Source organism: Rissa tridactyla, chromosome 1 (genome assembly GCF_028500815.1).
Source record: "Rissa tridactyla isolate bRisTri1 chromosome 1, bRisTri1.patW.cur.20221130, whole genome shotgun sequence".
NCBI classification, from domain to species: Eukaryota; Metazoa; Chordata; class Aves; order Charadriiformes; family Laridae; genus Rissa; species Rissa tridactyla.
This window is the reverse complement of record NC_071466.1, coordinates 155,587,829-155,604,894: the sequence shown is the minus strand read 5'-3', so window position 1 is coordinate 155,604,894 and position 17,066 is coordinate 155,587,829. Positions and strand designations below refer to the sequence as shown.

The window sequence follows — 17,066 nt, the reverse complement described above, 5'->3', positions numbered from 1 at the left end:
TATTTGCTTCTCTCAGTAAAATATTGACCTGCATAGTGGTTAAACTGGGAGTAAATAACAGACTAACTCTACTGGCTCCTGAGCTGGTCTGGCATTAGTGCAGAGACTTGACACAAACAATGGCCAATCGACACATCACCCACCTAGGATCACAAGACAAGTTTGCACGGTGTTGATAGCCTTTTTCCTAGATTTAACAATGCAAGTCTTGTTGGGATCAGCAGGAATGAGTTCACTGTGAAAGCATACAAAGACCCAGCTGACAGGAACCCACTGCAGTGAAATTGTAGATAATTTCTTGGGGCCTAATGATCACCTGGGTGATACAGAATTCCAGTTTGGCCAGAATGCCTGTAAATGCACTGAAAGCAGGAAGACGCTATGAGAAAATGCAATTTGGCATGTTTTCCTGGAGTTGCCTTGTTCATACCAGTTCGTGGGATTTTTCCTGCATTTTTCTGTCCAATTTTAACCTCATATTTTGACATTTGTATCAATCATTTTCCTGGAACTGAGTTTTAGAGCAGCACTAGTGTCTAGCGAATTGGCTAATAAAACAGCTTGTATTATTCTGTTCCGCTCATTATAAATTAACCTAAAGTGGCTGCTGACTGCTCCATGCGTAGGGAACTGCCTGAGGTAAAATGGCTAACTAAATCTGCATGTATGGGGAGGGCCAAAAGAGAGTATGACATGTTGGAAATCAGCTCCATATTTGGCTCTAACATCTGCAGTTATAGAAGTATATGTTAATTGCCTAGCCATCTCCTCCAGTGCCTATCAGTGTGAAATCCCCAACATGCTATCAATTTTTTATGATGCTACATTTTGAATGCACCCCCCTTCTGTGTTTTGTCTTCAGGACTTGTTTATCCTGGATTCTTCAAACATTGAGTTATTCTCAGTGGGTCATTTCTACAAACTGTCTTGTTAGGTTGATTTGAGGTTCGTTCCATGTTTGTTGGTATCCCTCTACATACTATAGAAAGCAGAAAAAAGCAGGGGATAAAGGGCATGAATAAGGTACTTGAGTTGATGGAACTATCTTCTTACCTCACTAATAAGGTGTCACGGGTACTTTTAGGTCTCATAAATGCAGTTCTCTTGCATGATTCCTCTGCAGCTCAAAACATGAGGAGTCAGCAGAAACAACATCAGCAAGCCCAGGTGCAAATAAGAAAAATGAAGCTAGAATTGTTTTTCATTCAGTTTGTTTCTCTAATGAGTTTAATGCTTATAAAATACCATTCTTATGGGCCTGAAACTTCCCAAGCTAGTTCTGCAGTTGAACTGTAATGAAGTCTTGGAAAGAGAATATGACAATATACAATTTGTGATTTGAATTTACATTTACCAGCATTATTCCTATCTTCATTTTCCCAGCATTATGTACTCTGCCAGGCCTATGAATTTTTACTCTTTGTATCATCTACCTTTTCAGTATGCACTGTCATCTTTGAATATTTTCCTCCTTTTGTCCTTTGTATCCTAGTCCTCACCTTTCTGCAAATAGTGGGCTAAATATTAAGATACGTAAAGCTTTGTGCATGTAGATACATAGACATTGGCAAACATAGTGGATTTTAGAAAGACTTTGACTCTCCCATTTACACCTTTGTTGCTGTAAATGCTTAGGCAAACCTAAGCATCCTGCAACTCCAAAAGCCCATAATAGAGAAAGACATAGGTGTGTTCTAAATTTGATGTTTAAACCACTGAGATTACCACTGAGGTATGTCATTGGGTCCCCATGTGCAGACATAGTTCACTTTATGGAATGTTCTGCTGTTGTTATCTTCATCTCTCCTGTAATGCATAGAGGTCGGGGACAAAAAACTGTACATGAGAGAATGGTTTAGGGGATCAACTAAAATCTGTGAGTCTGAACATGGGAAGGAATTGAAGCTGTTTTATTTTTGTCAGGGTGTCTATAGATGCAGGTATCATGCATCAGAAGGTATATACACATATATATATTTTTTTTTTAATCAAGCAAAGTCTGTAAGTTGCTGCAGTACTATTTCAGACAAGATCTGTTGCCAGGACTATAGCCAAACTCTAGGGTAATGAGGAGACAACGAATTAGTTGTCTGGAGCTGCCTTTGCTTTTCTGTTCTGGATAACCAGAAAGGAAAGGCAATAATAGATGGTTCCAGTCAATTCCAGAGGCAGAAGCTAATAAGATGAATCTTGCAAAAGCTGTCATGATACCAAATGAAATTAATAACGTTTTGTAGCAGCATCATGCCAGGCACTGGTATGCGTTCACCTGGCTGAGAAATGAGTGTCCATCAAAATGCTAATCATCATCACAGCTGCTTGAAAACAACACATAGTGCATGCAGGCACCATGCTGACCAGGAAGCTGGGGAAGCCACAGACTTGTGCGTATTTGTACAACATCAGCGTGGCCTCATTTTTTTTTTTTTCTCAGGTGTCTGAAAAAGTGTCAGACACCTTTATGTAAATCAAAGAGCAATGTCTGCCTCTTAACTTAAGAGCATCATTTGCTCTGTAATCAATTTGGAAATTTTTTTAACCCAGCCAGACTGAAATGACAACCTCCTTCAGCGTTCTTTGAGATTTTCCCAAGGCTGAAGAAAGCAAACTGCTTCTTCCCCATGGTCTTACTGACACATGTCTGGGCAGTCTGGGGAATTGAACTGATGAAACTCCCATTTTTCTGTCGATACATTTTTGTTTTTTTTTTCTTAACTCTTTTCTCACACGTGGCTACTCAGATAAGAAGTATTTTTGAAATACATCAGATTTGCAAAACCGTAAGATAAATTGCTGAGAAATATCTGTTACTTCTAGGTTTTCTTAATGATATAAACACCCGTCAGCAAAAGCAGAGGAAAATATATAGCAAACAGTGAACCTCAGAGAATCTGCGTGAATGTCCCAGATGTGTTGGATCTGTTTGATATACCGTAAACTTTCATTTTAACTCTGTGTTGGTGTTTCTGCACTTTCCCTCTTCTTGTATACAAAGCATCCTCACTTTCTTCCTTCAAACCCTGCGCACGGTGCCAGTTTCCTGAGGGAATGGTGGGTTTTGCGTCACTTGGAGTGTCTCACTTAGGCTGCGTGCCTTTCTAAAAGGTCTGCTGTAGCTCAGGTTGGAGTGGTGGATTTCTGTGTTATGCCAGGGGTTAGGCGTTCATAGCTCTGTTGTCCCTTCTGGCTGAAAACCCATGATTGTTTGAAATCTCTTTTTGGAACTTGCTCTTTCATCCAGCCTTTACTTTCTGATGTTGGACCTTCAAACAACAACTCACCTGATATAGCTGTACAATTCCCAAGATGAAAATAATTTGTCCTGCATCCTACTGTCAGGAAAGGTGCTGGGCTCCTGTATGATATTCTGAGAAGTCCCAGTGAGATACCATTGTATCCTGGTCTGTTTTCACCAATCTATGCCCATTTTATGAATACATGTACGTATACATTATTAACATTCTGTGGGTTCCATGCACACCAATACTTTTCTCAAGGGTACCTTTCCTCCCCATTGCTTCTACTTTTTCTTTTCTTGCCTTGTGATTTGATATTCCACTCTGTAGTTTGTTGTCTGAAGGAGGAGTAAAGTTTAATCTTGAGCCAGTATGTGCCTGAACTTACATAATTTGCAAATATGCTGATTTTCCTGCTTAAGATGTAAATAAGGACAGAATCTGGCTCTATACAAATTTTGGGTGTGTGCTCAACATCTATGCTGTTGTGTTTTGCCCTCTGCAAATCTATTTGTGGTTAAATGTTGTGTTCCCCAGTGGCTTTAGGAAGCTGGCTGGCCGTCCCCTGACAGAGCCACGACCACCCTCTGCTTTCTGAGATTCCTTTTGCCTCTCCAGCTCAGCGAGAGCTGAAAATGCAGGAGGCAGCCTATTTGACTCCTTGGTGAGTGCGAGTCAGGAAGAAGGCTTTAATTCCTCCCCAGTCATTTGGTTTGGTTCCTGAAATAATGTCCCTCGGCTTCCAGGAAGCCCATCTTTTTAGCCAGAATGGGAAGATGTTGATGTAGGACGTCTGTTTGCTTGGCCAGTGGTGGTGGCTCCCAGGTCTGCGCTCTCTGTATTCTGGGTGTGGAGAATAACACTTCTTTTACCCTGATGTGCATTTGAGACACACTAGGGCCAGGTGAAGTGGGCAACTGCTTTGAGTGGCAGATCAGTGCAGGTGGGAGAGCGTAAAAATACTGAACTAAAATAAAGGAAGGTGACAGGCAGAAAAGAAATGAACATAGTACTTAGAGTTCATGTCTGTTGTGTACTGATACCGATATGTATCTTTTTGACCTCTTTCACCTCTCTCTTTTCCTGTGTTCCCACAAATAAAGGGGGCTGTAGGCAGCTGAGAAAGCTGTGTTTGATGCAAAGATTTTTGGTGCTGCTATGCTAAAGGAAAGAGGATTGCTGAGGATGTGGCTAAAGCTAACCATGTCAGTTTACTGTCTTCTATATCACAGTCGAACCCTGATGTCAGTGAGGACTTATCCGGCGGGTTTGGGCTATGTAGGTTTTGCATGTTTTGCAGTGTCAGTAGAGCAAAATGCAAAAAGCAGAGACTAGAAAATAGTCTTTTTCAGAGAAAAAAGTTTGTTATTTTTTAATGTAATTTCCCTGCCCTATCCAGGACCAAGAAAGCTCTTTCCCCAGAGTACTTTCTGTTCAGAGGCTCTCTCCTAGATGGTGCTTCCTAGATGGTAAGTGCATCTCCCTTTTCTTGTCCCTAGCATGCTGCTTGCCTCTGGTGTGCATGTGAAGGATAGTGCATGTGAGGGTATTACTATGGAAGGGTAACTGTTCCTTCTTGTTACACTAAGCGGGTTAAAAAGGAGCTGGACCCTTCATCTAGCAATCAAAATGTCTTGCTGTAGCTTTGTCACCCCAAGGAGGCACATTCTTCTAAGGGTGGTTAGAGGTTTGGTTTATTAGTGTCTCTGCTGTGATGAGCAGCACTTACTGCATGACAGTGCCCGGTTGTGGCAAGCACTGCTGCTGGTAAGGCTGTGTTCTTTGCTCTGCTTTCTCTTTAAGTACTGTAGTGTTTAGGTGACAGAAAAGTGCCTCCCTTTCCCTGTAAGTCTGCACTTTGTATAACTCCCTGGAGAGCTGCACTTGTATTTGACCCAGACTTTGTCAAAGCAGACAGCTTATCTGGGTTTTACATCAGGCTCCAGAGCACTGGAATTAGCAGCTAAGATGGATGGCATCTGCTTTTGTAAAAGCTTCAGCATGTGGGAACTGAAATTTTTATTGTTCTAAACAAAAACAATTTCTTCTTGACAATTTCTAATCACTCTTCATTGTCTCTCATGAGGGAAATTGATAAAAAACATATTGAGACTCTGCTTGGGTTTTGGAGAAAGCTGGGTGGGTAGATGCATTCGGTTTTTTCCCTTGCAGTGCCAAAAACTACACTGCTACATACTGTGCTCTTGTGTCAAAACTTCCGAATGAACGAATCTGATTTCACTGTCCAAACAAAATGCAAAGCAGAAACAACTACAAAAAATCCCATCTGATGAAGTACATTGTAGGTGGTGAAATCACTTCTGTGTTTGGTGATATATATTATTTGGCAGTGACATGATTCATATTAGGTGCTTCATTTAGTGAATCTCCCTATTTTCATGTGTTTTTCATGAGTAGCATAAATTTTCCTTGAGTGTATTGGTAATTCTGGGTGAATATCTGTGGCCGTGCATTTGGTTTACAAAGAGCTCCCACGCATGTTATTGTTCTTTAGATTCAAAATTTGAATTAATCCTATTAGACCCATCAATTTCATGATATGCTTGCTATACTCTCACTGGAACAATGCAGCTTTTTCTGTCACATTTTTAATGTAATCAATTCTTCTTATAAGCCTGAAATCCATTTTAAATGTTTTTAAATATTTATTTCAAGTTAATAATTTCAGTGAATATTGTTTTGTTAACCCTCGCCTTTAAGTTTGCCATTTAAAGGGATAGGAATATGGACATAATGAATGAATCTGATTATGTGCTTGTGAAACTGCTGTGACTTCACTGACACAGAGGTTGTTTTACGAGGTGGTGGTTTTAGCTCAGCCCATCTTAGCCACGCAGCTCTGCTCAGACCATTTTCTTCACTGTGGCTCTGTTGTTTCTCTGTCTTGCAGCAACTTCTGCTGATCGTTTTTACCGCATTGATAGATCTCAGGTAAATCTTTATTCGATTACCGTTTGTATAGATTATTTTTTTTAAAGCTATGTCAAATGCAGCTTAAAATGAATTATCTGCTGTTCCTCCTGTGTATTCTAAAATACTACTGGTGTCTCATGAAAAGTAGAGAAAAATTATGGGCCGTTTTTTCATTGATGTAATTTCATTTAAGTTTTATATCTGCTGACCATCTGCCCTTCTGTTTACTACCAATCTGATGTACAGATCAGAATTTTCTACATTTGTCATCCTTATCATGTCTTACTAAGAGCATCTGTGTGACACCAGAGTATCTGAGTTTATCTTTTCGCTGATGCTTTTAGTCACCAGAGGTCCTGATCCTGTGTGTGTGACATGGAATAACTATGGAAATTAAGGTGATGTTACGAGTTGAAAATTATGACCAGAGTTGTATCAAATATTCCTGAGAAACCCCAAAACAACGTGTAGCTCCATTGGATTCAAACCTGTGGTACAGATTAGACAATCTGAATATATTTTCTAAAAGACACTTTGAAAATTTTACAGAGCTTTTGGTGTTTCTGATTTGTAGCCAGGACAGGCCAATTAGTGGTTCAGCATTAAGTGCAAACTGTTGATTTCACACAGTGGTCATTTTTTTCTGAGAAACACAATTCCCCCTGAGAACTCTGTAAGCTATTTCTGAATCACAGGAACGTATGACTGTTTCCTAGCAAAATCAGCTGGTGGTTTAGTTCAAGCAGAAGGAGCTGTGCCTGTAGTTCAGACGTCCCGGGTTCAATGTCTGTGTGTAGCCACCACAGGGCTTCTTTGCATACAGTCATATAAATGCTTTGATGGAGTTGCGCTTCAACATTTGGAAAGCAAGGGTGAAGATGCTGCTATAGGTTAAACTGGGCAATGTAACTCTGTTTGGCTTATTCTGCATTTCTTTAATACTTGACTTGGTGCAAATGGTGGTCTTTCCCTCCTGCTCCTTTGCCCTGTGTTTCTGTGAGGAAAAGATTCATATTGTGTGATGGTCCCAGCCCACAAACTGTGGGCAGTTTCCCACCCATACGCCTATATAGACAGGCCTACTCACTTGATGTTTTTTGAAGGACATTGAGCCTTCTGTGTCAATAACAAAAAAGAGGGACTGAGAAAGAGAGCTTTGGTAATGGAGATGCGAAACCAGGCGGTACAAGCAAAGGAGGTCTGTGAGAGTATCCCCAAACAATGGAAAGTCTGTCAGCCATCAGCAGGGGGCAAACTTTGCGTGTTGGTTCTCATTTTGAAATGCAAAACTTGGCTTTTTGGGGAGACCTCCAGTTTTCAGCTGAATGACATAGGGTGACTGAGGGGCAGCCTTCTAAGCTGTGAGTGTGAAGCTTGCTGGTTGGGAATCTTGTTTGGCTTGAAGTCGATGAAGTATTTATTGGTGACTTCAGTGGCATTGGTTTTAGTGTGTGTGTATGTGTGTGCACTTAAATAAATACACAGAATCCCATGAATGCTCTTCAGAGACCCTGATGTGTGCCCAGCTTTCCTATAGCCAGCTGGGTGCTTGGAGAGACCAGTGACGCTGCAGGTTCATTATTTGTTCCTTGTATCACTCCAACAGGAACATTTGCACTTTGTGACGGAAATTTCGCAGGACGAGATTTTTATTCTGGACCCAGAGATGGTAATGTCACAGCAGGTGGGGACGCCACCAGGAATGCCTGATCTGGTAGTGGAGCAGGCCTCTGGGTGAGTGGCTCTGGGATGTGGCCTTCAGCAGTTGTACTAGAGTTGGGCATCTGTTTTCCAGTCCCCTTTTCTGAAGGGTTGGGAGATATGGGAGGGCAGATCTTAGGCGGGGAGCTGGGGACAGGATCAGATGCAGCCATGGTAATGACAGGATGACAATGAAATAACGTCTACTCTATCAGGCATCCTGGAACACAGAGCAGGGCTAATGGACTCTAAACCTTTCAATCTCCTCGCACCTCTGAGTGTATCTGTCCTGTCATAAATCTGTATTGATCGAGTTACAAACCCCTTCTCTGCATGGTCAGGGCTCTGATACCAGGCTCTGAAGTCCTCTGGGCGTAAGAATGATGGTGAAGCGCCTCTGTTTCTTCTCAGCCCATGGGCAGACCAGAAATGCTCCTATTCATCTATAGAAACAGTCTCGTACTCATAGTGAATTAAGCTATTTTAGCTTGCTTTGGGTGGAAAAACACTGGGAACCAGTGAGCATAAGAGAGCTTCAAAGCGGAGCATGTGAGGTAATTTCTGAGAGGTGAATGCCTTTCTCTTCCTTCTTCCCTGCCTAGAATATCAGATCGGTGGAACCCTGCGGTTCGAAAGAGGATGCTGAGCGACAGTGGCCTCGGCAAGATTTCCCCACACTACGAGGTACCTGACAAACAAAAGGACGCCAGCCAGACACATATGCTGCAGTAAGAGCCCTCTGCATTTCTCTGCTTGATGATGCACTGTCACCATCACCACAAGCAACTCCTAGTGGCTCCTCTAAGCTTAATGAATTGTGCTGACGTGCTGAAATTACAGCAGTCCTTTTGCTTCTTCTCTTTTGCTCCTCCCTTCTGTTTCTTCCTCTTTCTCCATTATTATATGTTCTTGCCTTTGTTTCTTCTCTGTGGCACCCTGCACTCTTCATAAACCTTGATCCAAGTTTCCGAAAGTAAATACATTATTTTGGATGCCTGAAGTTCCAGCTAAGGGAACCTTCACAGTAACTGGTTATGAGAAAGACGGAAACACTCACCCTTAAGGTAGCTCTGATGCAACGTGACAAAGCAGAAACCTCTACAATTGCTGCTTATTTTCAAAGATGTAGGCAATAGCTTTCATATAAACTTGAACCAGAGATACTGTTGTCAGTGTAGGACTGACCAGTGGGTTTATTGCTGATAATTCCCTTATATAAGAGATTTCTACCACAGCAATCATGCTTGCTGCATTCAGATTTGTGTAAGAGCGTCTCTTACTCTTCTTACCTATTTTAGAAGTAGTTCTCACCTTTTTGGTCCTTTCACTTTAGATTTTCAAAACCAGCAGTAGATAGGGAATCAGTACTGAAGTTTAGATGGGAGGTACCTGTCTGAAGTCTGTTGCTGGCTTTGAAAAACTCTAGTGTTTTCGGGTTGTTTTTTCCCCACCAAGTATATAATGTATAATTGTGTACATCACTTCTTTTTGTTTCTAGTTATATTGTATCTGGATCCCTATGGATGGGTTTTAAAACTTAGTATAGAAAAATTAGAAATAGCGACCATGTGGTCCTTGTTGCACTTTGTCTTTCTGTGTGGAACGGGGCTGCAAGGTGCCTGATGAGTACAACTCCAGGGAAATGCAGTGTTGGATGGGAGGCTGCCAGGACAGATGTAGTGTGGATGGGAGGCTGCGTAGCTGTGTGGCTACAAACCGGAAACTTTCCAGCAAACTGGAAACTGCTGATGTGAGAAGGAGATGTCATGGTAAGAAAGGGTGATCTGGGTAGCGTTGCCAGGAATCACTCATCTGGTTTTCTCCCATTGCCCTGAGGGACTCTGGATCAGTTCTTTGTTTTGTGCTCTTTGCACACAGGATGGTGGATTGTGGTGCAGTTTTCCACAGACTGGAATGGCAGGGCCTGAAATCTGGGGCTTGCAAAGCTGGGAGAAAAATGATACTTAGACAATTTTAGGCATTGTGGAGAGATGGTGACAACATGTGGACTAACCTCTAATGGATTAGAGGAACGATTTTGCTTACATCAGCATGATTGGAAATGTTTGCTTAGCTGGAACAATTATGGTAGATTTATTAATTACAAGCAAAGTCAGTAGCACTGCCCAGAGTAAAGTGTACCTGTCACTGCCTGCTATAAGGAACTGTTTCTTTATAGCTTCTTTGAACTTTAATTGTTTTGGCTGAAATTTTCATAGTAAGACTCAGTCTTTGATTCTTTCTCTTTTTCTTTTAGTTAAAACTTTAACAAAAAAGTCAGTTGTTTCTGAAGAAAAGATCCGTGGGAAATGGGTTGCTTTAAATTACCTTCTTTAAGATAAATAAATCCAGTGGTTGTTTCCTGAGGCATTTTAGTGCTGGTAGTGGAATGAACTCTTTGGAATGAAGTTTTGGGCGCTTGGCATTCAATAAAGTGTCACCATAATACAGGGGAGATGCCTTTTGCTGTCTTGAGAAAAGCACTCCTGAGTTTGCCCTAGTGACGATGTTGTTCGTGAATGTTGGAGACATCTCAGATTCAAGAGCTTTGCTTTCAAAAGTTTCTGTCTGCACATGCTCATAAAGGAGTTGTGCCCCGTTTTGCTTAATCCGGCCTGCCCACTGGGCTGAAGGAAGCTGCTCACCAGCTGATCTCCAGTAGCGAGGAGAAAAGGGAAGCAGCAGTCATGGCCACATGGAAGTGGGTCAGGGAAGGTGTATGGAGGAACAGGGAAAAGAGGTTGCAAAAGCCAAAGGAGTAGAAGCAAAAAGAGTGTGTGCAGGAACTTGGGGAGCAGGGTTAGGGGATGGGAGTTGGCAATTAGGAGCACAGGGGACATATGGATGTCTGGGAAATCAGAATGGGAACAAGGAAAAGGAGGAGAACATGGGGTGCAGATAAGTAAGAGGGGAGTCAGACAGGTTAGGGGCATGGGGGGAAAGGGTCTGTGGCTGTTTCTCCCCAGAATCTGGAGTTCTGGATTGATGCAGATTATTCGTAACACTGGGGGGTAAACTCTGAAGTATGTTTAGACACTACCTCATTTGCTGTAAGCTGGATGGTGTATAGAAGTGAGGTGGGGGGTTGCAGTGGAGAAAGCAAGGTATTATTACAGGTAAGGCAGTTGAATGCTGCTCTGGAGGACTGGCTTCTCGCTTCAATTTCCCTGACAGAATTTCTGAATGATGCAGATATACAACAAACTTTTCACAAATAGCCAGCAACAACGGGGTCCTCATTCTATGCATGTCCACTGTGAAGTACGATGGGTTCCTGGGAGGCCATTACAAGGAGACTTTGAAAGAGAGTGAAGGGTTAGAAACTGAGAAATAGGCTTTCTGTGTGCCTCAGGTTGTATTACTAAAATTAATGGAAAGTTTGTGCCTGCCTTCCTTCTGACTATCATTTGCCCAGCTGCAGAATACAGATAATATTGCAACCTCACCTGAGAGGAGCACAGTGAGGGTAAATTTCATGGTCACAAAAAACTTGGATACTATGCGGAGACTCCGTCAGAGATGCTTAGGAGAAAATTAATCATTTTACATTCTCTACACTGTTTTGGTAGCGTGGAATAAATAAAACTTGAGGCTGTGCACTGCATATACAAAATACAAAAAGGATATCAAGCAGGTCTCTACTTAAACACTGGGGCAAGAGTCTGGTAGAAGAACGTAGCAGGTAGCAATGTGATTAAAGGTTGTCAAAATGCTTGAGTGCAACAGGGCTGGGGGATGATGCTCAGATGCCACGAGCTCTGGTATTTCCAAGCTTCTGGGTGTTTGACTTTGCAACCTAAAAAACCTTTCTAAGCTGGCAATTTAAAGAAAAAGCATGTTTATATTTTGACAGCTGAAGTAGCTCACAGGCTCTTTACAGAGGTTTGTCCCATCAGAAATTATTTTTCGAATAAAACTTGCGGAAAGGATTTTAGCAAAATTCCCGAAAAGGAATACGGCAGAGCATAGAGGGGATAATTCCTCCTGTACATGGAGTTCTCGTGGATCTTTTAAGAGTCATCAGTGTCTGGGATTTTACATCTGGTCAAAAATACTGTGCAGCATTTGCACCTTGAAGAGCAATACCCTATAACCTGTCACTAGGGACCCGCTGTGAGAGAAAGTGTCATTAGTTGACCCACTGGGGCTGTTTTCTCAATGGCCACTTTTCTCCAAAACAGGGGTTGGGAGTGACCTCCTCAGATATTAGGAGCTGATAAGACCACAGCTGGTCATAGTATGGCTGCAGGCTGCTTAGCGTGTCCCTGGCATTGCTAGATATACTTGTGTGTGTGTGTATACATACAACATATACACATAATCTCTTTAAGATGAAGTAATTATTTCTGAGAAGCGAGGAGTGTAGCTAAAATAGAGAGATCCCTTAAATTACTTCAGTCAATGAAAGTAGAGAAGAGAACATGTGATCTAAAAATAATTATGATGTTTGGTGTTGCTTTTGATCACAAGCTGTTGGGGTGAAGAGTAATTTGACTGAAATAGTTTTGAGGCAGGGGTATTTCTGAGAGAAAATTATTTATGCTTTTGTTTTTAATTAAGTGAGCTTTGTGTTAGTTAATTCTCAGGTGGCTTTTGATTAATGGTATTTCATGTTTTGCTCCCTTTCTGACGGCTCTTTGATGTGTGACTGATGTGTGGACTGGGCAGGACATGAAACAGCGTCTTGATGCAGTAACCAGGAACTGGGGCAGATCATAGCTTAATAGGAACATCAAATTAGTGTGAAAGGTGCATACAAAAAAACAACGGGGAGACAATTACTTGAACTACTGGTGCCTGATCTTGAAAAAAGCAAAGTATTCTGGGCTGACTCCACTGAAACATGTAATTGGACTCTTCCTTTGAACATGAATGGGCTCGTCATCCTGATTTATCAAATGGCGCAGTGAGATGGGGATGACCATTCCCTCACAGTCTGCTGTAAGCATTCATTGTTGGCCATGTATTCCTCTTCCTAGTTACGTGTTTGTCACCCTGTTATGTGCTGAAAGCTGGATAATAAAACAAAATAAAAAACACCACAGCATACAAAAATGAAAAGGTGACTATACCGTGGCAGAGGCTTCATCTAAATCTTTTAATTGAAGTCATTCATTTTCCCATTGTTTGAGGTAGTAACAACCACTCTTCTAGCATCTGTCCAGCTGTGATGGTAATGTGTTTCCAAAGCTGCTAGATGCATTGTCTGAATTATGTGCATGGCTCGTGAAGGGTGGGTGAAGGTTGGCCAAAATGCCATCTGGTCCTGTCAGGGAGAGGAAGAAAAAACACCTGTGGGGGCTGGAAGGTGGCTGAAGCCCTTTACACTAAATAGACATTAATTAGCTAGTAATACCACCCAGGCACTGCTTTATGAGGCAATAATAACCTAGTTCCTGAGAGGGAAGAAGAAAAAGGCTGAATGCCAAGTATTTTAACTCAGCCACAAGAATCAGATCATTGCCCAGGAAATCAGCGTGACAGTACAGATGTTACAAGGTGGTTTGGGTTTTTTTTTCCAAAAAGAAATCTTTGTGTGGTACAAGGTGAGAATAGCATCAGGGATGCAAGTTTGCACATAGAAAGGAGAAGGAATGCTCATCTAGTGAAAGTTAAGAAAATACAAAGAGGTCACCCTTAGGATTTGAACACACTAGGCAGGAACTCCCTAGTGATGGTCAACCTTTAAAATTTCGAAGATTGGTGAAGACTTGAAAAATGCACGTGTTTCCCCAAAACTCTTGCATTGGAAAACTCAGCATCGGCTCTTAAATAGGCAGAGTAATCTGCCCTGGTGTGTTTCGATAGCAAAATATGAATTAGTTTTCTGGTTCAGATTTAGTTCAAGCCACATTTACAAGACTAAGCCACAAGAGAGATGTGCATGTGTTTTAACCAGCTATTTGTACACCTGTACAAATTACCTTCCGTTGTTTTAAATCCCAAATAAGGTTCCATGAGTACTGATTGCTTTCAAACAAATCTTATTTGAGTGAAGCCATAAATCACCATCCACCTTCACTGTACACTCCTGTGTAGTCCTTAGAATATAATTAGAGCATAAGAAAATGCAGTATCCATTTACACTCAACTCTCCCTTCTATTTCTCTTCTGTTGCCTTAGATGCTTTTACAAATAGCTTGTAAGGCACCACTCTCTTAATACCTTAGTGGAGCATGAGAAAGGTTTGGCTAAAGCAGTTTTCCACCTCTTAACTAGGAAAGTGGTGTTAAAAAGGAGGAAGCATTAGTGAAAGGAAAGATGAGGACTCAAAGAAGAGGAAAAGTGATGTAAAGAGAACTGAGAATAGTTCAGGGAGAGATAAACATGAGTTAAATAGGGAAAGTACTTTGAAGAAAGCAAATAAAATAAAATATGAGAATATAGCAAACAGATAAGAAATTGTTTTGAGGGAAAGCAAGTTTCCTGAGTGAGACTGAGTGGGAAAAAGTGATGCATCTCAGTGTGGGGTCTGGTCCTGTATTTTGAAAGCTCTTGCTATTGTCAGTGTGATGCAATCACAATACTTAAAATCTTGTGCACGTTCCAGATGGAAGCTACAATTTATCCACTGTTAGGAAATCTTTTCTTCAATTGCTGCTGTAAATCTTCCCCATTTCTGGAGACTTCCTTGACAAAAGAGGGCACGTGTTAATTTTTTTACACAGTAGTGCCCAGGCATGGTAAATAATGAATTTCATGTGCTTTATGCTCCTGTTGTGAATATTAATTCTCTCCATATACTTCAATATTTTAGCTGCTTTCATTGCTTTTTGATATTTTCAGTGGGGAAAAAAGGAATAATTATTGGTTTCCTTTGGAATTATACCTTGAAGATATGTGCCTGTGGTTCTGAAAAGATATATTTCTGCCCTTTCTAATTACCTTAAAAACTTACAGTGTAACAATGAAAATCTAGCAGAATTTTGGCATTGCTTGAATAATTTGTCTTGAAGCTTCCTTTCTTGCCATCCAGAAAAAAAAAAAAATCAGCCTGACAAACAATAGCAACTCTTTTAAAAATGATGGAATTTGACTAACAAAAGATAGCATGTTTTCTTGTGAGATTCTTATGTTTTTAAAATCAAACCCTTCCAGAAATAGTTTGAATCTCTTATTTTCTCTGTATAGTCAGTTCAGCACAGATACACACAAAAACCGGATAGTTATTTTTACTTTGCGGTACAATCATTGAATATGAGAACAATCTGGAGACTGTAGCTCTGCAGACAGAAATACTTCCCAGTGAAATTCATACTCTTTCCAGATTGACAGCAGAGAAAAATCTTGTTTAGTGCCCTGTGCTGCTTTACAGCCTGTGGGATTTCAAAAGTTTTTTTAATGACAGCTACTGCTGCTGGTATCTGTTACTATCTGGAAGCTAATTTAAGTGTCCAGCTCTTACAATTTTTCTGTAAGTTCTCTTTTTCCTTCTGGAGCTGTTTATACAGCAACCTCAAATCCAGCTGTAGATACAGAATATATAAGAATTTGTCAAATGATTTGTCATGAAACTGGAAATAAGACTTTCACCCGGACAAACATTAATTCATGAGTTAGTTTTGAGCCTCTCCCACATCGTCACTTAATCTATGTCCACTTTCCCCAAGCAATGTCTCTAGTTCTAGTGATGTTCAATCCTGGTTATAGCCACGAGAAGGGACTCCTGGACATGTCTGATTAGCAGATACACCTTGATTCAACTGCAGAAAAAAGGAACACAGTTTAGAGAGGAAAACTATGCTAAAAGCACAGGGTATGCAGAGGAACTTTGGCACCAAAATATCTTTTCAAAGGCTGGCCCACGTGAAATATGTTTTTGGTATATCCTAAGTGTATCATGTACAGACTGTGTAGGTGAGGCAAACACAAGAACAGACGTTCTTAACTCAGGATTCAAGAGGCTTTGCATTACTTCAGCCATGTTGGTACTATCTCAGGGATGGTTCTGGACATGGGAAGATCCTGGCATTTTGCTCTGATGTCTGAAGATACGGAAGCAGGACTAGGGAATGTGTTACCACATATGGTCCCTGCTATGTCAGAGGATGAGCTGTGGCTCTATGGTGATTGCATCCACCAGACCTGAGGGATCTTTGCAAACGGCGAGAATCAGATGGTTCTGGAAACTGTTTAACATGAACTTTCAGCAACTTCTGATGTTGCCTTTAAGTGATTGAATACATGGAAAACCTTATTTAATCATTTCTTCCCTTGTTAATTAGTAGAATTTTTATGTCACTGCTGCCAAAGCCTGTCCTTCTCTACAGAGAGCTGGGGTGTAGAAAAATCCTGGTTTTTACTTATTAAAAGTTCTGCAACAGTCAGTAGTATTTCCTACTTACACATCCTTCTGGCAATCTCTTTCCCAGTAATACTGAGCTTTAAGACATCATCTTTTGCTTCTGATCTTGTTAACTGTAATTGGAAAAGGAAGAAATCAGAGTTTGATTTAGATTTGCATGTCTATGGCCTTATTTGTGTATGTGAGTGCAATGCAAATAGTGTTTGTTTTCTTCCAGAATAAAGTCTCCAGCCTTTGCTGTTGAGCTGCTGAATTGCTAAGGGGCTTTTACAACAGTAGGCACATCTGATGAGGTGGGTTCTTGTTTCTGCCCCTTCAATATGTGGCAGAAATAGAGTACATCCTGTACTGCATCCTGTAAGATATTCTTTTTCTCATCAGTACTTATTACCGAGTAATTTTATTATTCAGAATGTGGCTCCCTGGAGTGGATTGGGTGGGATTTTTAGTTTCCTCTTTTCCCACCTACTTGCCCCTGAGTCCTCAAAAGGAGGGCTCTTAATGATTTCTGTAGCATCTCAACACCTGATACGCAGCTGAGGAAATTTACCCTGCTGACAAATTATTTTGGCAGACAGTGACATGCAAAACACCCCCACACACCAAGAGACTACAAATTGGCTTCTTTAGAGAGATCTCGCTTCTTGACTAGCATCCCGCTTTCCAAAAGGGAAATGCAAGCAGTCCGGCTCTCCTCTTCTCCTTGGGGTGATTTCAAGCAACAGAATATGCATGTGCTTGACAAACGGACCTACCTACCCCAGCATTGGAAAAGTGAAGTACCCCCTAGCTTGAAAATGCTTTCTGAATAGTTCCAGTAGATAAGGGGATGAAAAAGCATTTTCCAAGTGGAATATAAGGTGGTTTTTTGTTGGAGTGTGTCTGAAAGA

General features: G+C 41.2%; 1 protein-coding gene across 4 annotated transcripts in view; it reads left to right on the top strand.

Moving 5' to 3' along the window:
* Window positions 1–17,066, top strand: part of DGKI (diacylglycerol kinase iota) — a 110,631-nt gene that overhangs the window by 55,015 nt on the left and 38,550 nt on the right. For 2 of the 4 annotated variants that reach the window (XM_054211178.1, XM_054211169.1), the window contains 4 exons: window positions 4,636–4,705; window positions 6,148–6,188; window positions 7,777–7,904; window positions 8,474–8,599. In XM_054211178.1, the coding sequence (XP_054067153.1) occupies window positions 4,636–4,705; window positions 6,148–6,188; window positions 7,777–7,904; window positions 8,474–8,599 (365 nt within the window). Of the gene's footprint in view, window positions 1–4,635; window positions 4,710–6,147; window positions 6,189–7,776; window positions 7,905–8,473; window positions 8,600–17,066 lie in introns of all 4 variants that reach the window. The other 2 variants (XM_054211161.1, XM_054211163.1) reach the window with 2 other exon arrangements.